General features: G+C 40.0%; 1 protein-coding gene across 8 annotated transcripts in view; it reads left to right on the forward strand.

Annotated features, from left to right (window-relative positions):
• Positions 1–24,897, forward strand: part of IFT80 (intraflagellar transport 80) — a 137,347-nt gene that overhangs the window by 8,393 nt on the left and 104,057 nt on the right. For 4 of the 8 annotated variants that reach the window (XM_062212421.1, XM_062212395.1, XM_062212387.1 and 1 more), the window contains 4 exons: positions 13,219–13,300; positions 16,793–17,015; positions 21,922–22,032; positions 23,080–23,148. In XM_062212421.1, coding sequence (XP_062068405.1) covers positions 13,265–13,300; positions 16,793–17,015; positions 21,922–22,032; positions 23,080–23,148 — 439 coding nt within the window. In that variant the 5' untranslated portion in view covers positions 13,219–13,264. Of the gene's footprint in view, positions 1–13,218; positions 13,301–16,279; positions 16,420–16,792; positions 17,016–21,921; positions 22,033–23,079; positions 23,149–24,897 lie in introns of those variants that run through there. The other 4 variants (XM_062212415.1, XM_062212412.1, XM_062212432.1 and 1 more) reach the window with 4 other exon arrangements.

The following is a 24,897-nucleotide window of genomic DNA, read 5'->3' on the forward strand; positions in this document are numbered from 1 at the left end:
AATATATTTGAAGAAAAGCACAGAGGCCAGTATGGCTGAGGCAGATTGAGTGAAAGGAGAGAGGGATACAGGAAATGAGGTCAAAGAAATAATAGCTTATTAGGGTTCTCCAGAGAAACAGAACTAATAGGGGATCTCTCTCCATCTGTCCCTCTGTCTACCTGAAGATACGTAGGATAATATAGATAAATAATCCCTATTGATAGAGAAAGATCTATTTACCAAGAAGTTAGGGATTTGCTTCATGTGATTGTGGGAGCTGGTACACAGATTGTGGGATTGTCCTAAATTCATAGGACGATCAGTCTAGCAGGTTGGAAATTCAGGTAAGAGTCTTGAGTCTGAAAGATGGAAGCTAAGGCATAATTTTCATAATGCAGCCAGGAGGTAGAATCTTTTCTTTGAGAAGCCTTGTTTTTTGCTCATAAGGCCTTTGACTGAGTAGCCCACTTAAATTAAGCAGGATAATATGCTTTACTTAATTTTTTTTTTTTTTTGGACAGGCAGAGTGGATAGTGAGAGAGAGAGACAGAGAAAAAGGTCTTCCTTTTTGCCGTTGGTTCACCCTCCAATGGCCGCTGCGGCCAGCGCATCTCGCTGATCCGAAGCCAGGAGCCAGGTGCTTCTCTTGGTCTCCCATGCGGGTGCAGGGCCCAAGGACTTGGGCCATCCTCCATTGCCTTCCCGGGCCATAGCAGAGAGCTGGCTTGGAAGAGGGGCAACCGGGATAGAATCCGGCGCCCCAACCGGGACTAGAACCCGGTGTGCCAGCGCTGCAAGGCGGAGGATTAGCCTGTTAAGCCACGGCGCCGGCCCTTTACTTAAATTTAACTGATTGGGGCCTGGCATTGTGGCATAATGGGTTATGTTGCTGCCAACACCAGTATCCCATAAAAGTGCCAGTGCGAGTCCCTGTTGCTCCAGTTCTGATCTAGCTTTCTGCTAATGGCCTGAGAAAAAGAGTGGAAGATGGCCCAAGTCATTGAGTCCCTGTACCTACGTGGGAGACCCAGATGAAACTCCTGGTCCCTAGTTCCTGGCTTTGGCCTTGCCCAGCTCTGGCCATTGCAGTCATTTTGGGGAGTGAATCAGCAGATGGAAGATCTTTCTCTCTTTTCCCTCTCTCTGTCTCTGTCACTCTAGTTTTCAAATAAATAAAAAAATTCAACTAACTGGTTGTAAATGTTGATCACCTGAAAAAAAAAATTTTTTTTTTGTGACATTTAGACTACTGTTTGTCCAAAGAACTGGGAATCATAGTCTAGTCAACCTGACACATAAAATTAACCTTATAATGGAAATCCAGGTCAATAATGGGGTCCAGCTGGCCTTGGCCATCATTGTAAGAACTTTGTTTTGCCTCTGATGACATATGAAACTAGTGGAGAATTTTGAGTGGAAGAGTGCCACGGTCTATTTAAAAATAGTCACACTCACAGTTCTGGTGAACATAGGTTGTAGAGGGGCTAGAAGGCCAATTTTGAGGCTATTGTAAGTGATTCTAGGTTAACAGACCTAGATTGTTGGATTGGGGCCAACAGTGGGTGTGGTGAAAAGTAATATATTTTAGTTAGAGTCAGCACACTTTTTGGGGGAGGGGAATGTGAGAGAACAGTCAGTGATGACTGCAAGGTTTTTGGCCTATGAATCTGGAAGAATAGAATTGCCATTTACACAGTTGGGTAAGACTATGTGAGGGGAAATTTGGAGGGAAGATACAGGGCTGATGTGGAACTTACTAAGTCTGAGTTGCCTGTTAGGCTTTCAGTTAGAGTTGTCAATAGTTAAATATAAAAGTCTGAGGTAGGGTAGGTGTCTGGCACAGCAGATAAGTGACTATTGGGGATGTCAGCATCCTAGTTGAAGTGCCTGAGTTGAGTCCCAATGCTATTTGCATTTCCAGTTTACTGCTAATGAGTACCCTGGGAAGCTCAGGTAATGGTATAAGTACTTGGGTCCCTGCCACCTATATGGGAGTCCCAGAACAGGTTTGGGGCTCCTGGTTTTGGTTTGGCTCATCCTCAGCAGTTGTGAGCATTTAGGAAATGAAACAGCAGATGGGAGATCTCTGTCTCTTTGCTTTCCAGATTGGGGAAAAAAGTTGGGTTCAGTAGTAAGATATGGACTGGAGATACGAAATTAGGAATTGTCACTGTGCAGTGAATTTGTTTCAATCTATGTTAAACCATGAAACTGAGTTAATTAAGGCAGTGAGTGTAGATTCAGAAGAAATACAAGGACTTAACCCACTGTTTAAAATTCAGGATATTAGGAGAAATGAACACTTAGTTATTCCCCACTAACTCCCTACAATTTTTTTCCCTCCCTAAACTGCCTATTAAAGTAAATGGTAACACTTTTAGCAGGATTAAAAAGAAATTCCACGGAGTTCTTTGTGCTCTTAGCAAGAAGACTGCCTCACTTTTCTCTTGGGAAACTTTACACTGGGGTTGGCGCTGTGGCATAGTGGGTAAAGCCACTGCCTGCACTGTCAGCATCCCATATGGGTGCTGGTTTGAGTCCTAGCTGCTCCTCTTCTGATCCAACTCTGCTATGGCCTGGGGAAGCAATGGAAGATGGCCCAAGTCCTTGGGCTCCTGCACCCACGTGAAAGACCTAGAAGAAGCTCCTGGCTTTGGATCTGCTAAGCTCCGGCCATTGTGTCCATTTGGGGAGTGAACCAGAGAATGGAAGACCTCTCTCTCTCTCTCTGACTCTGCCTCTGCAACTCTGCCTTTCAAATAAATAAATACATCTTTAAAAAGAAAAAAAAAAAAAAGAAACTTTACATTAACACTACATATTGCCTAAAAGGTCAGTTCCAAGAAGAAGGATACAGTTTGAGTTGATAGTCACCATTATGGTTTGAATGTATCCCCCAAAGTATCAGTTTCTGGAAGCTTGGTCCCCAGTATGGCAGTGTTGTGGTGGAAATTTTAAGAGGTGGGGCCTAGTAGAAAATGATTAAGTAATTGGGGATAATGCTCTCAAAAGGGATTAACGTAGTTATTAAGGAACTCTGGTTCCTGCAAGAGTAAGCTGTGACAGAAAAAGCTAGACCAGCCGCTGAAACTCTGGTTTCCTGCTTCACTGTGTGATCTCTCCCTCTGACACACACTCCCACTGTGATGCCATCCTCCATGTAGAAATGTAGCCAGAATCAAGCAGATGCAGTGTCATGCTCTTAAATCTAGGAATTGTGAGCTGGAGACCTCTTCTTTATAAAGTACCCAGCCTTAGGTATTTTGTTAAAGCAACAGAAAACATACTAAGATGGCTACCTTCTCTAAATCTTTGTCACTATTCCATCATCCCTTATATTCCTGTTTATCCCAGCCTCTGCATTAAAGACTCGTAACTCCTTGTGTTAGTTCATTTTTAGGATTAGCTATAATGGGCCGGCACTACAGCATTGCTGGTAAAGAAGCCACCTGCAGCGCCAACATCCCATATGGGTGCCGGTTGAGTCCCGGCTGCTCCACTTCTGATCCAGCTCTGCAGTGGCTTGGGATAGCAGTAGAAGATGGCCCAAGTACTTGGGCCCCTGCATCCATGTGGGAGACCTGGAAGAAGCTCCTGGCTTTGGATCGGCTCAGGTCTGGCTGTTGCTGCCAGCTGGGGAGTGAACCAGCAGATGGAAGACTCTCTTGCTCCCTCACTCTCTCTCTGCCTTTGCCTCTCTGTAACTCTGCCTTTCAAATAAATAAATAAATCTTTTTTTTTTTTAAAAAAAGGTTAGCTATTGATGACAGTAGCTTAAATATTAAAAAACTTCATTTTCTGTAACTTAAAAAGTCTGAATAGGCAGTGCAGGACTGATCTGACTCAATTAGGTCAAGAATCTTGGCTCATTGTTTCTTGTTTCTGTGTTATACATGGCCTTGATGGTACAACAGGGGAGTGCTAACTCTTCCCAGTTTTTATTTACAAATTATGCTGTGATTTTATATAAGTTTTATAAGAAGTAGTAAGATGGGTTCCTTAAGTAACTCAATTTTGACATTGCCGCTATGGGCATCCATTTTTGTTGGGATTGTATACCCACTAGGTTGATGACATTGTAATATCTCCCTGTGGGTTTCAGATTGAGATCAGCTGATTTTCAGGGCAGCTGAGAAACCCAGTCTTCTTTCTATGTAGCCAGAGAAGCTTTAGGTTTTTCTACCACAGCAGTGGATATGAATGGATCCTGGACGTCAGCCAGCTGTGTCTTCCATTTCCCACCATCTGTTTCAGATTCTTAGCTCTGTGGCATCTAAATCCTTTTGGAATTTACAGTGTATTAGTAGCCAAATTAATGTCCTCAACTTTAAGTATGAATGATTCCTTTACGTTTACAGTCAAATCTGACTGTTTTCTTTTCCTTTTTCCTTCCTTCCTTCCTTCCTTCCTTCCTTCCTTCCTTCCTTCCTTCCTTCCTTCCTTTCAATTTATTTATTTATTTGAGAGGCAGAGGCAGAGAGAGAGGTCTTCCATCTATTGGTTTACTCACCAGATGGTCTCAATGTCCAGAGCTGGGCAGATCCAAAGCCAGGAACCAGGAGTTTCCTCTGGGTCTTCCACAGGGATGCCAGGGCCCAAAGACTTGGGCCATCCTCTACTGCTTTCCCAGGCCATAGCAGAGAGCTGGATTGGAAGAGGAGCAGCTGAGACTTGAACTGGCACCCATATGGGATGCCAGCACTGCAGGCAGTGGCTTAACCCTCTACACCACAGTGCTGGGCCCCCTCTAGAATCGTAATGCTGACAATTCTTCAGGAGGACTTCCAGACCATTGAATCTACTACCTTTTTCAAGTTTTCCTGGTAGTTTTATTGTATCCCATGGCTTTGACTATAATCTTTGTGCTTTCAACCCTCAAAGTGATGTCAGATTGGTATCTCCAACTCTAACCTATATCTGGACTTCAGACTTGTATATCCAGCTTCTCTTTACCCTCTCCATTTGGAATGTCTTATAGACATGTTAAACTTAACATTTCCAAAATGGAATTTTTAATATTATAGCCTCCACTCTTCTCTTTTCAGTAAATGTTCCTCACTGTTCTCTTTTCAGTAAATGGCAACTCCATTCTAACTGTTGAAATATTTGAGTCATTTTTTATGATTCATTTAATTAAATCCAATTCATCAACAAATCCTGATGGAATCTTCTCTCAAAACATATTCAAAGTATGAGCACTTCGTACCATGTATTCTGCCTTGTCCTTCCTCATCCAAGCCACTTTCATCTCTTTTCTCGATTATGGAAATTGTAACTGGCTTCTCTGCTTCCATTCTTCTTCATCTTCCCTCCCAACATCTGTTTTTTTGCATAGCATGTATATGACCATTTTAAAATATAAGTCATATGGTGTCACTATTTTGCTCATAACTCCTCCACTGGCTTCTTTTTTAAAGATTTATTTATTTGAAAGGCAGAATTAGAGAGAGGGAGAGACTGAGAGATCTTCCATCCACTGGTTCACTCCCCAAATGGCTGCAATGGCTGCTGTTGGGCCAGGCTTTGCCTTCCCATGCACATTAGCAGGGGACTGGATCTGAAGTGGAGCAGCCTGGTTTCAAAGTGGCACTCATATTAGATACCAGTGTTGTAGACTGCAGCTTAACCTGTAGTGCCACTATGCTGGCCCCCTGTACTGGTTTCTGGGTTCATTCAGAAGAAAAACCAAAGCTTTTTATTGTGACTTTCCAAAGCCGTATGTGATCTGTGCTCCTCACTCCTTCCCTAATTTCCTGCTTGTGTCTTTACTCTTTCTTTTTTTTTTTTTTAAGATTTTATTTATTTACTTGAGAAGTAGAGTTACAGATAGTGAGAGAGAGACAGAGAGAAAGGTCTTCCATCTGCTGGTTCACTCCCCAAATGGCTGCAATGGCTGGAGCTGAGATGATCTGAAGCCAGGAGCCAGGAGCTTCTTCAGGGTCTCCCACACGGGTGCAGAGACCCAAGGACTTGGGCCATCTTCCACTGCTTTCCCAGGCCACAGCAGAGAGCTGGATCTGAAGAGGAGCAGCTGAGACTAGAACTGTTGCCCATATGGGATGCCAGTGCCCCAGGTGGAGGATTAACCTACTGGGCCACAGCACTGGCCCCACTCATTCTGTTTTAGCTATACTGGCCTTTGTGCTCTGACTTAGCTTAAAAGCAATTATTGCTGTTGTTTTTAGAAGAGCTTGGAGGCGTAAGTATAGGAGCAGAAGATCAGTTCTGAGGCTACTGCAATAAATGAGGCAGGAGGTGATGGTAGCTTTTATGATGGAGGTGCTGACAAGTAACAACATTTTGTTCTTCCCAAACCCCACATATATTGGTGTAAACTGGACCAGAGCCAGTTTTGTTTTAAAAGATTTATTTATTTATTTATTTGAAAGGCAGAGTTACAGAGAGGCAGAGGCAGAGCCAGAGAGGTCTTCCATCTGCTGGTTCACTCCCCAAATGGCTGCGATGGCTGGAGCTGGGCTGATCCAAAACTAGGAGACAGAAGCTTATTCTGGGTCTTCCACAAAGGGTCAGGGGCCCAAGCACTTGGGCTATCTTCTGCTGCTTTTCCAGGCCATAGCAGGGAGTTGGATCAAAAGTGGAGCAGCTGGGTCTTGAACTGGCTCCAATATGGGATGCCAGCATTCTAGGCAGCAGCTTTACCCACTATGCCACAGTGCCACCCCCCAGATATAATTTATAAATGACTTTTTAAAAAATATTTATTTATTTTTTATTTGAAAGGCAGAGTTACAGAGAGGCAGAGTAAGAGAGAGAGAGAAAAAAAGTCCTCCATCTGCTGTTTCACTCCCCAGGTAGCCACAATGGCCAGAGCTGAGCTGATCTGAAGCCAGGAGTCAGGAGCTTCTTCCACATCTCCGATGTGGGTGCAGAGAACCAAGGACTTGGGCCATCTTTTACTGGCACCGCAGGCAGCAGCTTTACTTGTTATGTCAGAGTGCCGGGCCCCTATAAATAACTTTTAATAGTAAGAGCACAATAGTATTTCCTATGTAAAGTTGCGAGGTTATCTGTACCCTGGACATTTTCTTTGCATTATCTTACTCTTATTCCTCCCACTCCAATACCACTTGTTGATCAGATCCTCAGTGGCCAATGCCTTTGAGCAGACTGAAAATCTCTCAGTGCAGCATTGAAGCAATCCTGAATTTGTCTGAATTGACTATGCTCTAATGTTACTTTTGCCTTAGTCCTCTATTCAGTCTCATACCAGAGTGCATGTGTTATTCATTCAGATAATCTTGGCTAAATGGAATGCCTAAGGTTCTTTGAGCAACAGACTCTTCCCAGTGTTAGGATGCCACCTTCTTTTCAAAATTCCTCTGCAGTATATTTCTGAATAGTTGATTGTCCCTTTTTTGATTAATTTTAAAGCTTCATATATTTCATATATACAGATTTAGGAATATAGTAACATTCCCCCCCTTTCTCACATTTTCACTCTTAATTTTTACCAAGATATATTTTCAGTATAGTTAATGATTGTATAGTTACCCCTACTCAAAGTAAAAGAGTTCAACAAATAGTATGAACAGAAAAAAAACCAAAAAAACAAAAACACTGTTCCTCAACAGAAAACACAAGGGCTAAAAAAAAAATCATTGAATCTCAGAATGTTTCACTCCAACACATTATATTTCAGGTACTCTATTAGTTACCTTGATCAAGGAAGACATGTTATCTGTCTTTCTGGGACTGGCTTATCTCACTAAATATAATGGTTTTCAGTTGCATCCATCTTATTGCAAATGACAGGATTTCTTTAATTTCTTTTTTTAATAGCTATATATAATATATATATATATATATATATATATACCATAATTTCTTTATCCAGTCAACAGCTGATGGACATCTGAGTTGATTCCATATTTTAACTGTTGTGAATTGTGCCACAATGAACATGGGGGTACAGATAACTCTTTCATATGGTGATTTCTTTTGGGTTGGGTAAATTCCCAGGAGTGGGACAGCTGGATCATATGGTAAGCTTATATACAGATGTTTGAGGAATCTCCATACTGTCTTCCACAGTGGCTGCACCAGTTTACATTCCCATCAACAGTGGTCCAGGGTACCTTTTTCTTCACATCCTTGCCAACATTTGTTGTTTGTTCATTTCTGTATGAGAGCCATTCTAAGTGAGTGAAGTGAAACCTCATCATGCTTTTCATTTGCATTTCCCTGATGGCTAGTGATCGTGACATTTTCAAGTGTCTGTTGGCCATTTGAATTTCCTCTTTTGAAAAAATGCCTGTTCAGTGCTGGTGCTGTGGCACACTAGGTTAATCCTCCACCTGCGGTGCCGACATCCCATATGGGCGCCAGGTTCTAGTCCCAGTTGCTCCTCTTCCAATCCACCTCTCTGCTGTGGCCTGGGAAAGCAGTTGAAGATGGCCTGAGACCAGCGCCGTGGATCAATAGGCTAATCCTCTGCCTTGTGGCGCCGGCACACCGGGTTCTAGTCCCAGTCGGGGTGCCGGATTCTGTCCCGGTTGCTCCTCTTCCAGGCCAGCTCTCTGCTATGGCCTGGGAGTGCAGTGGAGGATGGCCCAAGTCCTTGGGCCCTGTACCCCATGGGAGACCAGAATGAGCACCTGGCTCCTAGCTTTGGATCAGCACGGTGCGCCGGCTGCAGCGCGCCAGCCATGGCGGCCATGGGAGGGTGAACCAACGGCAAAAAGGAAGACCTTCCTCTCTGTCTCTCTCACACTGTCCACTCTGCCTGTCAAAAAAGAAAAAAAAAAAAAAAAGAGAGAGAGAAAAGAAGATGGCCCAAGAGCTTAGGCCCCTACACCTGTGTGGGAGACCAGGGAGAAGCACCTAGCTCCTGGCTTTGGATGGGTGCAGCTCCAGCCATTATGGCCATTTGGGGAGTGAACCAATGGAAGGAAGACTTTTCTCTGTCTCTCTCTCTCACTGTCTGTAATTTTACCTGTCAAGTAAATAAATAAAATCTTAAAAAAAAAATGCATGTTCAAATCCTTTGCCCATTTCTTCCTTCCTTTCTTTCTTTCGTTCTTCTTCTTTTTTTTTAAGATTTATTTATTTACCTATAAGTTACACAGAGAGAAGAGGAGAGGCAATGAGAGAGAGAGAGACAGAGACAGGTCTTCCATCTGCTGGTTTACTCCCCAAGTGGCTTCAGTGGCTGGAGCTGCACCGATCCAAAGCCAGGAACCAGGAGCCTGGAGCCTCCTCCAGGTGTCTCATGTGGGTACAGGGGCCCAAGGACCTGAGCCATCTTCTACTGCTTTCCCAGACCATAGCAGAGACAGATTGGAAGTGGAGCATCCGAGACTCGAACCGGCACCCATATGGGATGCAAGCACTGCAGGCGGTGGCTTTACCCACTATGCCACAGAACTGGCCCCATTTGCCCCTTTCTTGACTGGATTGTTTGTTTTATTGTTGTTGAATTTCTTGAGCTTTTTTTAGATTCTTAATATTAACCCTTTATCAGTTACATAGTTTGCAAATATTTTCTCCTATTCTGTCTGTTGCCTCCTCACTTTGCTGAGTGCTTATTTTGTAGTGCAGAAACTTCTCAGCTTGATGTAATTGGCTTTGATTGCCTTTGTTTCTGGGGTCTTTTCCAATAACTCTTTCTCTGTCAATGTCTTATGGGGTTTCCCCAATGTTCTCTAATAATTTGATGGTATTGGGTCATAGATTTAGGTCTTTGATCCATATTGAATGGATTTTTGTGTAAGGTGTAAGGTAGGAGGATAGTTTCATACTTCCACATGTGTAGATCCATTTTCCCTAGCATCATTTGTTAAACAGACTGTCCTTGATCCAGGTATTGATTTTAGCTCCTTTGACAAATATGAGTTAGTTGTAGATGCATGGATTGATTTCTGGAGTTTCTATTCTGTTCCATTGATCTACAAGTCTGTTTTTTTTTACCAGTACCAGGCTGTTTTGATTATTACTGCCCTGTAGTATGTCTTGAAATCAGGTACTGTGATGCCTCTAGCATTATTTTTGTTGTATAAGATTGCTTTAGCTATTTGGGGTGTCTTGTGTTTCCATATGAATTTTAGCATCATTTTTTGTATATCTGAGAAGAAAGTCCTTGGTTGATTGTGATCCCATTGAATCTGTAAATTGCTTTTGTAGTATGAACGATTTGATGATGTTGATTCTTCCAATCTATGAACATGGAAGATTTTTCCATTTTTAAATGTCTTCTTCTGCGTCTTTCTTTAATGTTTTGTAATTTTCATCATAGAGATCTTTGACATCCTTGGTTAAACTATTCCAAGGTATTTAATTCTTTTTGAAGCTATTGTGAATGGGACTGATCTTAAAAGTTCTTTCTCAGCCATGACATTCTCTCTGTATACAAAAGCTATTGATTTTTCTATGTTGATTTTATATTTTGCCAGTTTACCAAATTCTTTTATGAGTTCCAGTAGTCTCTCTGTGGAGTTTTTTGGATCCCCTATATATAGAAACATGTCATTCTGCAAATAAGGATAGTTTGATTTTGTCATTTCTAATTTGTATCCTTTTGGTTTCTTTTTTCTTGCCTAATGGCTTTGGCTAAAACTTCCAGAACTATATTGAATAGCAGTGGTGAGAGTGGGCATCTTTGTTTGGTTCTGGATCCTAGAGGGAATGCTTCCAACTTTTCCCCATTCAAGAGGACACTGGCCATGGGTTTGTCATAAATTACCTTGATTGTGTTGAGGAATGTTCCTTCTGTACCCAATTTGTTTAAGGTTTTCATCATGAAAGGATGCTGCATTGTCATAGATGCTTTCTCTGCATCTATAAAGATAATCCTATGGTTTTTGTTCTTCATTTTGTTTATCTGATATATCATACTGATTGGTTTGCGAATGTTGAACCATCCTTGCATACCCAGGATAAATCCTACTTGGTCTGGTGAATAATTTTTCTGCTGTGTTGTTGGATTTGATTAGCCAATATTTTGTTGAGTATTTTTGTGTCTATGTTCTTCAGGGATATTGGTCTATAGTTCTCTTTCTCTGTTGCATCTTTTTCAGGTTTAGGAATTAAGATGACGTAGGCTTCATAGAAGGAGTTTGGGAAGACTCTCTCCCTTTCCATTGTTTTGAATAGCTTGAGAAGAATTGGAGTTAGTTCTTCTTTAAATGTCTGGTAGAATTCAGCAGTGAAGCCGTCCAGTCCTGGGCTTTTCTTTGTTGGGCAGTAGTCCCTTTCTTATAAAAACCATACTATTTTAAATTTTTTTATATCAATAGTATATCCAGCTTTTATGTATATTTTCTTATCTATTGTGTTCTTTGTCACTTCCAGAAGCAAGAATTTATCTGCTTTTATTTATTTATTTTATTTATTATTTTTTATTTTACAGATAGAGTTTGACAGTGAGAGAGAGAAACAGAGAGAAAGGTCTTCCTTCCATTTATTCACCCCCCAAATGGCTGCTACAGCCAGCGCTGCACCGATCCGAAGCCAGGAGCCAGGTGCTTCTTCCTGGTCTCCCATGCAGGTGCAGGGGCCCAAGGACTTGGGCCATCCTCCACTGCCTTCTCGGGTCACAGCAGAAAGCTGGACGGGAAGAGGAGCAACCGGGACTAGAACCCAGTGCCCATATGTGATGCTGGCGCCACAGGCAGAGGATTAACCAAGTGAGCCATGGCGCCGGCCCCTATCTGCTTTTATTTTATTAAACTCTATTAGCTGAGTAAATTTGTGCTATTGTGAAAAAACAGAATTTTTTAAAATGTTATTCTTTTTACCTTCACTGATTGGAAGAGTCCTGATAGGAGGGAGGAAGGAGTTTTGAAGAAGATGTTGAACTACTAAGGAACAAAAAGTGAACCTGTGAAGTTTGCCTGGGAGAGATTGTATTCTAGCTCTGGCTGTGCTACAAAGTTTCATACCTTTGATGTTCAACAGAAATCACCCTGTGACAACTGGAAGAAGGAGAAGTGAAAGGAATGCTTTGAAATACAGTACCAGTATTCAGTACCTTGTGGGAACTAAAAGTCTTCCAGGACTCAAAGGAATAAGAAATTATCTAAAGGAGGTCTACTAAATATAGTCAGCATCTCCTTTGATATGGTTAGCAGTAACTTTTGACTGGGTAAAGAGAATTTTTTCCCTTTATTTACACTTTTTTTAAAAAGATTTATTCATTTATTTGAAAGTCAAAGTTACAGAAAGAGTGGGAGAGACTGAGAGGAAGAGAGAGAGAGAGAGCGCAGAGAGAGACAGATAGATCTTCCATCCACTGGTTCACTCACCAGATGACTGCAATGGCCACCACTGGGCCAGGCTGAAGCCAGGAGCCAGGAGCTTCTTTCAGGTCTCCCATGGTGTGGCCGGGGCCCAAGAACTTGGACCATCTTCTACTGCTTTTCATAGACCCCTAACAGGGAAGTGGAGCAACCAGGACATGAACTAGCACCCAATGGGATGCGGGCATTGCAGGTGGAACCCTTACCTCCACATCACAACACTGGCCCATGAGTTATTTTAGGTTAAATTACTCAGAAAGTAAGTCTGTACATGTAAATTGGAGTCTGACAATTTAGAATTTTCTTGATTTGTTTCTTTCGATGAGATGGTTATTTAGAAAGTGTTACTCCTCTTTTTTGAAGTTTTTATTTAACAATTACTGTGACTTTTATGTGAATTTTATAATCAAAATGTTACCTCTTTCTTTAAATAATTATTTTTTCATATTGCCATTGTGGTAACCATAACTGTTGGATAGTGTCTGCTGATCCTTCCCCCTACCCTGGACCACCTTGCAACAACAAACCCCAGATTGGGCTACCAATTATTTTCATGGGAGTCCTAAAATAAATCTCTAAAAATGTAGTTTATTTTTTGTTCAGACTTTGGAAATTCAATTTATAGCTATTACACAGGGCTAAAATTGATTTATGAAGAGTTCCCAGTTTGCAGAATCTTTTGGTGTGGCTCAGGATTGCCTTTGGTAGTTCTTTATCTGATCAGATTTACTTAATGGTGCCCTGGACTTGTAGGTCCAACTCAGGAAGCTTGCAGAGGACCCTTGGGGTTCAACCCAAGACTGTCCATTGCCCTTTGACAGGATTGGTGCACCTACCAGTTTTCTTCCTTTTCCCATGTAATACCAGAAAAATGAAAGGGGTTGCAGTATTCCTTGGGGTGCAAAGCTATTTTGGTAGCTTTTTTTGTGTTTTGACATGTTTGTTTTTAATGCTAACTTTATACATTTTCTCCTTTTTACAGTGAATACAATTAAGTGGCATTTAAATTTTTTGCTGGAAGTGGAGACATGAGACTGAAGATATCTCTTTTAAAAGAACCAAAGCATATCCTTTTAAAACTTACTACTTTATTGTGATCATTTTATAGTATTGTTAAAAGTTTTCTTCTATTTTGCATTCTAGTTGGAGAATAGAGTTTTTTTACTCCTTTAATTGTAGTTTAGCTAAATTGTTTTTTGAAATATTTGAAGTCATGTGTTATAGGTAATTTTCCAAAGCAAACTATTTGCCCTAAATCTTACTTTCAAATTCTTATTGACATTTTTCTTACTCTACTTAAGTATTATACTTAAGTACTTAAAGAGTAGTTTTCGTTTAGTCTAGTAGGATCTTAAAAGAGAAGCTTTTTTAAAACAACAAGTAATTTCTTTGCTATTGTGATCTAGAATATGTCAATTGAGTTCTCCATTTCGTCATACTCATGATAAACTGGAGGACAAACTAGGGAAATCTGAGCAGTCAGAACTTTGCTATTTCATTTGAGAAGGTGGCAATTATTAATATTTTGTTAAATGTATGACCCTATATATTGTCAGTATGCCCCCAATTACATGCCAAAGACATATGATGGGCGCTATTATCATCATTCTTAGCCATTTAAAACAGTTTCACACAGAGCTGGCCCTGTAGTGCAGTGGGTAAAGCCATGGCCCGTAACTCAAGCATACCGTATAGGTGCTGGTTCAGGTCCTAGCTACTCTACTTCCATTCCAGCTCCCTGCTGATACACCTGGGAAAGCAGCAGAAGATGACCCAAGTGCTTGGGCCCCTGCACCCACGTGGGAGACCAGGAAGAAGAGTCTTCTGGTTCTTGGCTTTGGCCTGGCCAAACTCCAGCTGTTGGGGCCATTTGGGGGGTGAATCAGCATATGGAAGATCTCTCTCTTTCTCTGTATGTGTGTGTGTGTGTGTGTGTTTTTTGTGTGTGTGTCTCCTATAAGAACAACAACAAAAACAGTTCCACCCAAAATGTCATTAGTGGACCTTATTACATGTCGGTGAAGGGGTAAGTTTAGAAATTGAAAATAAGAAGTATGAAATTTCTGTACCAATTTGATTTTGTTACAGCCTCAAATATAAGATCATTGTTCAAATAATTTTTATTTTATCTTATGAAATATCAATCTGCAGTGAATTTGAAATAAAAAAAAATCTGGTTCTTCAACAGAAATAGGAAAGCACTGATTTAAACATTTATTCAAGGGGCCGGCGCTGTTGTGCAATAGGTTAATCCTATATATCCTAGTGATATAGACAGTGAGAGAGAGAGAGACAGAGAGAAAGGTCTTCCTTCCGCTGGTTCACTCCCCAAATGGCTGCTACAGCCAGCGCTGCACCGATCCGAAGCCAGGAGCCAGGTGCTTCTTCCTGGTCTCCCATGCAGGTGCAGGAGCCCAAGCACTTAGGCCATCCTCCACTGCCTTCCCGGGCCACAGCAGAGAGCTGTACTGGAAAAGGAGCAACCAGGACTAGAACCCAGTGCCCATATGGGATGCTGGTGCCACATGCTGAGGATTAACCAAGTGAGCTACGGTGCCGACCCTGTAAGCTTCTTTCTTTCTAGGTTTTATCTAACATTGTTTGGGTGCCAGAATTTTAGGCCTTTTTTCATTAATGGTTGATGGTCCTTTTGTTTAAGTTGTATTTTGAGTTCTAAGTATCCTAGTGCCACATTATTAGCTATTTATGCTGACTTCTAAAACCTTTCTATAATCTGTAAAAAAGGTGTAAATCTTTTAGTTGCTACTTAATCTGTTATATTTTAAAATCTTTAAAAAACCTATATTGTCCCTGGATAATTTTAACACATTGTTTCCTTGGAAAAAGTTTTATTATTCAAATAAACCTATAAAAGCATTGATGAGAAAAAATGAAGTAAAAAAAGTATTATATAGTAGCAATAACAAAACAAATAGGTCAACCAAGAATGATCTGTCAATAGAGAAATTCATATGTAAGCAAAACAAAACATCCACTGTAAGTGACAAACTAAAATGCCTTCTCTAGGTACATGGTTCTACTAAGGTAAGCAGCTGTCCTGATGGAGGAAGTGACAGTTACTTCAATGTCTTAGCTTATGTAGAAATCCTTCTGATAAATTGGAGGCCAAAAATAAAATAGGTTAAATAAAATAAGACTTTTAGAGATCATATCTCATCTAGCTTTTTGCATGTTATAAGTACAGTGTTGTAACTGAATTATGTCCTGTCCTTATTGTCAAAAAATTTGTTATTGTCAAAAATAAATAAATAAGTGAAATAAAAAAAAGTTTGGTAAGATTTTAGTTTCAGCTGTGAAGCTAGGTGTTTTTGCTAGGTTTCTGAATGATATAATGTGTGATTTAAGGAAGTTATTTTACTCTTAGATTCTGTCTTCTTTTAACACTTGATTTTTTTTACTTACCAAAATAATATATGCTGATCCTAAGAAATTTGGTGATGCAGATATATGTAAAGAAAAAATATATAGGTCCCTTTTCTCCCTACCTATCCCCCAACATTGTATATAGAACCTCTCATGCCTTTTGATCTATTTGGTTTCTTTTGTGTATCTTTTGGCCTTATTTATGGAATTTGTGTAACACAGGTTTTTAATTTAATTTATTTAAAGATTGATTTAATATTTATTTTAAAGAGAGAGAGAGAGAGAAAGAGAGAAGGAGAGAGAACCACTTGTTCACTTCCTGAATGGCTGTGATGGCTGAGGTTGGGCCACGTCAAAGCCAGGAGCCCCAAACTCCATTTTGTGGCAGGGTGGGTAGCAGGGGCCCAACCACTTGGGCCATCTTGCACTGTATTCCAGGGTGCATTATTAGGGAGCTGGATTGGAAGCTGAGCAGCCAAGACTTGGAACTGGAGCTCCAGTGTTGGATGCCAGAGATTAAGTGGTGACTTAATCTCTGGGCCAGAGCTTCAGCTTGTAACATAAGTTTTACATTTTCATGTAGTTAGACCCTTTTCTTCCCCTTTGGCATCTGGATGTCTTTCTTGCTTTAAATTATTGTTTTTAGAGATTTATTTCTTTATTTGAAAGGAAGAGTTACAAAGAGGCAGAGGCAGAGTGAGAGAGAGGTCTTCCATCTGCTGGTTCACTCCCCATATGGCCACAACACCCAGAGCTGAGCTGATCCGAACCAGGAGCTTCTTCTGGGTCTCCCATGCAGGTGCAGGGGCCCAAGGACTTGAGGGCCATGTTCTGTTGCTTTCCTAGGCCATAGTAGAGAGAGAAAGCTGGATAAGAAATTGAGCAGCTGGGACTGAACTGGTACCCGAATGGGATGTCAGCATTGCAGGTAGCGGCTTTACCCCTACGCTGCAGCACAGGCCCCTGCTTTACATTTTTACAACTGTTTTGGCAGATGTTTATCTCTTTGTATGGAGAAAAATATAAAAACCATATAATGAAAAGTACTTTTAGAAGCCTGAAAATGTTTCACACTATTCTACTTTGTCTTCATAATCTGCATCTATAAATTATTTTACTTATTAATATTTAAGATATTTTTGTATATTTTATGTCTTCTTAACATTGTGATACATCAAGAATTAGTAAGCTGTGTGGGCTGGACTACTGCTGAAGAGCTGTATTCATGTAGTGATGATCACCAGATAGTGAAGTGGAACTTGTTAACCAGTGAAACAAGTCAAATAGTAAAGCTTCCTGATGATATTTACCCTATAGATCTTCACTGGTTCCCAAAAAGTTTCGGTGTAAAGAAACAGACTCAAGCAGAAAGCTTTGTCCTCACGAGTTCTGATGGTAAGTTATAAGTAGATGTTCTGTGCTCATCTTTGTATTTAAAAGACATAATATATTAATGCAATTTATGGTTTGAATTGTTTTACAAGGTTGATTTTTGTAGGTCTAACTATGTCATCCATACTTTTATGGGCTACAAAACATTTTTTTTTCTTTTTAAGGGTTTATTTTATTTGTTTCAAAGGCAGAATTAGAGAGAGAGATATCTTCCATCTGCTGGTGTGCTCTTCCAATAGCCATACTGGCCATAGTTGGGCCAGACCAAAGACAGGAGAATGGAGTCCCATCTGGGTCTCCAACATGTGTACAGGGGCCCAAGTAATTGGGCCATCTCCCTGTGCTTTCCCAGGCACATTAGTAGGGAGCTGGATCAGAAGTGCAGCAGCTGGGACTCGAACTAGTGCTCACATGGGATGTCTGAGTCACAGGTAGCGGCTTAACCAGCTGCACCGCAGTGCTGGCCCAAAAACTTGTCTTGAAGGAGAGTAAAATAAACTGAGATTGTATATGGGCCTTTAACTTTACTTTTTCTCTGCTTTTGTGAGTTGAGTTCAGCTGTTACCAGTTTTGGTTTCTAATTTCTTCAAATATTTCTTAGTAACATAACTTCACTAAAGTATATGGGCATACTCATTTGGTAAACCACCTATTAAATATATTAAATATATCCTTTATTTTCTAGTATATGTTAATTTCTAGTTACAAAGTTGAAGATTTATAGAATTTGACTATATTCTTATTGGTGAATAGAAAGCATGAATTTTTTTCCCTTAGGTATACTTGAACTGTTTTTATATGTATTGTACTTTACCTACTTTTGTATTGTATCTGTATTGTACTTTACTATGCTAATTGGGAGTATCCTCATCAGAAATCATAGACTTACAACTTACGGAGTTTTTTGGTTCACCTAACTCTAGGGGGTAGATCTTCAAGCAAAGCTATATCAAGTCCCTGTTCTCATCATTTCTTTCTTTTCTTCCTTCTCCTCACATCCCTTCTTACCCCTCCCCTTCCCTTCCCTTCCCTCCTTTAAAAGATGTATTTATTTATTTGAAAGGCAGAGTTACAGAGACAGAAGGAGAGGCAGAGATCTTCCATCCACTGGTTCATTGCCCCATTGGCCACAAGGGCCAGAGCTGGGCCAGGCCAAAGCCAAGAGCTTTAGCCAGATCTCCCACATTGTGTGCAGGGGCCCAAGTACTTGAGCCATCTTTTGCAGCTTTCCCAGGAGCATTAGCTGGGAGCTGGATCAGAAGTGGAGGAGCCAACCTGCTCCACCACAATGCCTCACCATTTCTTGAATAGGCTCTCCTCTCATGGAGAACCTGATGGTGGCCAGTAGTCCAAGGCTTATCATACTAGAAAGGAAATGTCAGCAGAAAGAGTGCTTCTTCTTCACTATCTCTTGCTGGCCTGGTTAGGTACATATCATTGTGTGAATCACTTTAGTCAAGAGAATGGGATGCTGATTGAGGAAGTAAGTCTTGGGGCTGGAGCTAAGGAATAGTTGGTAAAACTGTTGGCTGCAGTGCCAGCATCCCATATGGGCACCGGTTCGAGTCCTGGCTGCTCCACTTCTGATCCAGCTCTCTGCTGTGGCCTGGGGAAGAGGGAGGAGATGGTCACAACAGACAGGTCTTTGCCAGGCTGAGGCCAGAGCCAGGAACTCCATCTTGGTCTCCACATAGGTGTCAGGAGCCCAAGGACTTGGGCCATCATCTGCTGCTTTCCCAGTTGTATTAGCAGGAAGATGAATTGGAAGAAGAGCAGTGGGGACTTGGACTGGCACTCCCATTTTGAACCAACACTAGATGTGGGATGTCAGCTTCAGAAGCATTGGGATTACATGCTGTGCCACAACAGGTGCCCCTATATGTCATTTTTACAGTTTCTTCTGTTGAGGTTTTTGTCTTCTTCTGGTTCTTTTTGTTGTTGTTGTTGTTGAGCAACATAGTAAGCCAGTCCCAAAGGGACAAATACCACATGTTCTCCCTGATCTGTGATAACTAACAGAGCAGCTAAATGGAAATCTGTAAAAGTGAAATTGACACTATGAGAAGCAATGACTTGAACAGCCCCTGTCTTTAATGTTGAGGAAGTTTTTTTTTCTCTTCTTCATACTATTTGTTGAACTCTTTACTTAACATAGAGTTAATCATATGTGTATATAGTGATTGAAAATAGATTTCAGTAAAAAATAAGAGTGGGAATAAGAGAAGGAGGAGGAAGTTTGTAACCGTAAAGCTGTATAGTCCTGCATTACTTCTAAGGGTACAGCTAAAAACTTGCCATGGGACTCCAAATCCCATTAAGCTGGGTTGTAATAGTGCCATCTTAAGTGTTAAAGTGATCATATTAAGTGTCAAATTATCATATAGATAGGATATGTTAAAGGGATCATATAAATAAGATCAAGTGTCTGGTAATAACAATAGATAGAATTAAAACGGAGAGATTGTTCCAACATGGGAAGCAGTTCACACAGCAGACTCATAGAATGACAATTGCTCCAAAGAGCACTCTGACCTCAGAATCAGCTCTGAAGGCATTCTGCTCTGGCTGAAAAGTCCATGAGAGCATTTCAGGCATGGAAAGCCAAGACACTGTGGCAAACAACAACAACAAAAACAACAACAACAAAAAACAAAACCCATCCTACATGAAGGATCTCTGTGAGTAAGACCCCAGTGGAAAGAAGGGGCCATTAAAGAAGGATGTACTTTTCTCTGAAGGGAGGAGAGATCCTCCACTTTGCTTATGGCCTTGCCAGAATACTGATAGAGGCTGTGGACTCAAAAGTCTTCCATAGCCTTGGCAGCTCATGTCAAGAGCCTTGGGTGATCATTGATGTAATACCTGAGAGTGTTAATTGTTAAATTAACAAGAGTCACTGTGCACTTAACTCCCTATGCAGGACCTCTGGCCTCAATGAATTGTACTATGAGAATTAACTGTAAAACTTGTTCTCAAACTTTTTTAAAAAAATATATGTGTGTGTGTGTGTGTGTGTACAAATTGTTGAAATCTTTACTTAGTATAGAGTTGGTCTTCTGTGTATAAAGTGAAAAGGAATGTTAATGGAGAATGGGACTGGGAATGGGAGAGGGAAGAGAAGGTGGGGTGGGAGGGTGGGTATGGTGGGAAGAATTACTATATTCCTAAGTTGTATTTATGAAATTTGTACCCACTAAATAAAAGGTTTCTAAAAAAAAGAAAGAAAAATGTATATCCAAATTAATTTGTTAGTCTTATAAAGAGAGTAATAGCACAGTTCAATTCAAAGTAATCTTGTTATATTAGAAAAATGACCATTTCAAAGATATAAAATTAAAAGGAAAATGTGGAGAAAAGTAGATGGTGCTAGTAAGTAGTTATGTGAAAGAAAAAGATGTTATTATTGAAGGCCTTGAAAAATGAATGAATGGAGAGTAAAGCCATCAAAATCAAAGAGCAAAAAGAGAATAAGTAAGGCATCATTTTGGGTTACTGAGTTGGTTGAATTTGACAAATGGTAATTATATGAAAGCACTGTTGCAAATAAAAGTATGACTAAACCATGTGCTGAACTGAATCACAGCCCATTTATTATTAGGGTATCAGTTAAACAAATACTACAGCAGATCTACAAATAAAGTACACTCTTTGTAGGGAAGAGACTGACTTTGTTGGTTGGAATGGGATAGGTGGTACATGGTACGCTAGGCATATCGAAAGCTATTTTAAGCATTTGACAATGATGAATTGTTGATATTAGGCCAGAATCTTGAAAAGCCATCATTTTAAATGTGAATTTAAACACAATGATATTTCTGAGTTGACATGTTGAATCAGCTGCTGCATTATTCTCTCACTGCAGAGAAAAAATACCTTTTGATTTTAGGGAAAGTTTCTAGTTTCACTGCAGTTTATTGCCAGCTATTTCTAGACTTAATGATCATTTAAAAACCACATTGATCCTTTCTCAATTTGCTGTATCACTTATTTGTACAGTTGATTTTTCTCCATGAATTCTCTTATATAATTTGTTATGTTCTTTAAAGGTATAAATTGTTCACTTTCTGCCTATGTATGTGCAAACTTTTTAAGAATGGCAACTAAGTAATCTGCTTTTTATCTAACTGATGCCTGTCACAGTGTAAAGTCATGTAAAGCCAGTACTTGAAAACCTATAATTATTCATTTAACTGTTTTGGTTCCTTTCCTTTATACATTTTTTAGCTTTTTCATAGCCTGTAAAAAAAAATCAAGATTATAAAACTGCTTAAATAAAAGGCTTTATTGATATTTCTCTTGGTACTACTTGGCTATATCTCATCAGAGTTGTATCATCATTCTGAACTATCATAGCACTATATTATGTGTCTGTATCTGTTATACTGCCTGTTCCAAGGTTTCTTTTTTTAATTTAATTTTTATTTTTTGATAGGCAGAGTGGACAGTGAGAGTGAGAGACACAGAGAAAGGTCTTCCTTTTCCGTTGGTTCAGCCCTCAATGGCTGCTGCAGACGGCGCACTGCGCTGATCCAAAGCCAGGAGCCAGGTGCCTCCTCCTGGTCTCCCATGCGGGTGCAGGACCCAAGGACTTGGGTCATCCTCCACTGCACTCCCAGACCACAGAAGAGAGCTGGACTGAAAGAGGGGCAACCGGGACAGAATCTGGCGCCCCTATCTGGGGTGCCAGCGCCAGAGGATTAGTCTAGTGAGCCATGGCGCCTGCCTCAAGGCTTCTTAATGTTGTTTTTGTGCCTGTTCTCCAGTAGATTTGTGTGCTCCTTGAGATTAAGAGTATTATTTGCTCATGCTTCAGTGCTTAGTACTAGGCTCACCAGTGTAGTAGTACTCATCAGATATTTGTTGATTGAATACATTAATAAAAGGTTTGTCAAATATATCTTCTTTTAAGGTAAATTTCATCTGATTTCGAAGTTAGGAAGAGTAGAAAAAAGTGTAGAAGCTCACTGTGGAGCAGTACTTGCAGGAAGATGGAATTATGAAGGAACAGCATTAGTTACAGGTAAACTGCAAAAGTAACATTTTAGGTAAATTTTTGAAAGAAACAATATTTTTATGATGTCTTTCACTGTGTAACAGCAAATAATTGTCATAGTATTGATCTAGACTGCTACATAAATGTTACATAACAGAATGTCCTATTGTTTATTTTCCCATGTAACTTAGAAACTGTTCTGTAATTTTTTGATGGTCAAGTTTGGGGTAAATGAAAGTTATAATTCCTTAAAAATCAAAATAATCTCATATAACTGACCTTTATTTCCCTCTGTTCTACTCTAAGAATTCATAATTCCTTTATTAGTTTTCATTTACTACAAAACAAACTACCCCAACAGTTAGTGACTCAAAATAATAAACATATTTTCTGACATAAACAATGCTTTTTAGCTACAACTTCCTCTCTCTTTGTTTTTCAGCCAAGCTGTTTAAAGTAGTAGTCTCTCACTTAACTTCATTAATTCCCTAACCCACTGGAATTTGGCTTTCTGTGGGCTGATTAGGTGGATGGTTCATTTGGTTTAGAGTCTCATGGGTGTCCAGTCAAGTTGTTGGATAGGGCTTCAGTCATATGAAGGCTTGACTAGGCTTGTCAAGTTCTACTTCTGTGATGGTTTATTCAGCGTAGCTGTTGGCAAGAGTCTTAACTCCTTGCTACATGAGCATCTTCACAGGGCTGCTCTAACTTAATGGAATTTGACTTAGAAAACATTTTTCATAGAATTCTAAAATGGAGAGTTCAATATCAACTGAAGCATTATTTGAATAATATCCTCTTATGATAAAATTATAATAATGGCCTCTTATAATAATATCCTCTTAATCTAAGATTGAAGGAAAAAATAAAATTGTAATACAGAAGTTAGGCCACTTTGATAAAATTGTTTCAGTCATTTCTATTAAATTTTAAGTTTTGAAGAATGGTCATTTGGAGTAAATTGTATTTGAATATTAAATATGTGTTAATGTTGATACTGGTGACTTTTATACACGAATTTAATGTTTAAATTGTTTCCTATAGATAAAAATATAATTTTTTTTCTATATACAGTTGGAGAAGATGGACAAATAAAAATTTGGTCAAAGACTGGGATGCTCAGATCAACATTAGCTCAACAAGGTATGTTTTATAATTGATAATTTTGTTTTTCAAAATTATATAGAGAGAGGCAGAGAGAAAGAGAGATCTTCCATCTACTGGTTCACTCTCCAAATGGCATCAATGGCCAGAGCTGAGCTGGTCCAACACCAGGAGTCAGGAGCGTCTTTCGGGTCTCCCATGTGGGAGTCAAGGTCCCAAGGACTTGGACCATCTTCTGCTGCTTTCCCAGGCACATTAGCAGGAAGCTTGATAGGAAGTAGAATGGCTGGGATTCGAACTGGCGCCCATTTGGGATGCTGGCGCTACAAGTGGAGGCTTTACCTGCTATGCTGCAGTGCTGGTCCCTCAAAATTATAAAATATCAAAAATGCTTTGACATTTTTCTTTAGAAACAATCATTGTATCAATTTAGATTGACTGGTAAAGTTCAAAACCTGAAGTCTCATATTTGTATTCACATTTTTTTCTTCTTACTTTCCTTGATGCCTGGTGGACCACAGTAACCTTCTTTTTCTTTTCTTTTATTATTTTTTAAAAAGATTTATTTATTTATTTGAAAGTCAGAGTTACACACAGAGAGAAGGAGAGGCAGAGAGAGAGAGAGAGAGAGGTCTTCCATCTACTAGTTCACTCCCTAGTTGGCCGCAACGCACTTGGGCCATCCTCTACTGCTTTCCCTGGCCACAGCAGAGAGCTGGATCAGAAGTGGAGCAGTCAGGACTCAAACTGGTACCCATATGGGATGCTAGCATCTCAGACAGCAGCCCCACCACACACCACAGTGCCGGCCCCAGTAACTTTATTTTTCAAAGAAATGTAAGAAATACTGAAGAACTTTTTCTTATGTTAATGAATCTATATTAATTCAGTTATAAGCTAAATATTATTTTTAAAAAGCATTCTTGAGGGGCTGGTGGTATAGTGTAGTGGGTGAAGCTGCCACCTGCAGTGCTAACATCCCAAATGGGTGCCAGTTTGAGTCCTGGCTGCTCCACTTCCAATCCAGATCTCTGCTATGGCCTGGAAAAGTAGTAAGAGATTGCCCAAGTCCATGAGCTGTTGCACTCCCGTGGGAGACCAGGAAGAACCTCCTGGCTCCTGGCTTCGGATTGACGCAGCTCTGCTTGTTGCAGCCATCTGGAGAGTGAACCAGTAGATGGAAGACTCTCTCCCTCTCCCTCTCTCAGTCTTTCTCTCTCTCTCTGCCTCTCTGTAACTCTGCCTTTCAAATAAATAGTTCTTTTTTTTTTTTAAAGCATTCTTGTAGCATTTGACACTTATATAGAATTGAAATCTTGTTAAATAAATCATAGTAACAGAAGACAGTAAAATCATCTCCTTAGAAAGTCCCAGTAACTTTATAATATTAGGACCCCTTCTAAATTATGTGATATGTTTTATTTCTATAGTCATGGAGGGTAACAAATACACTGATGATCTGAAACCTTTTTAACTACAATATTAGAGATACTCCTCAATTTTCCACATCAATAGAAAGGAATAGCCATAAAGCCAATCCAGTAGTCATTCCTATTCTGATTCATAGTTCATGGAAGCAGGTATAGGTGAATTTAAATGAAAAGAAAAAGTAAATTTATGGCTACTTTAGCAATAAAATATATCCTTAAAATAAATTTTACTTTAATCATTTAGTGGTCCTGGGGACTTATGCTTAGCTTTATAGATTTTTTTTGCTAAATTGAGTTCACTTTGTGACTTACGACTTATGAGCAGTTGACAGAATTCTTCCAGAGACCACATGCCTTG

The sequence above is a fragment of the Lepus europaeus genome, chromosome 2 (genome assembly GCF_033115175.1).
Source record: "Lepus europaeus isolate LE1 chromosome 2, mLepTim1.pri, whole genome shotgun sequence".
NCBI classification, from domain to species: Eukaryota; Metazoa; Chordata; class Mammalia; order Lagomorpha; family Leporidae; genus Lepus; species Lepus europaeus.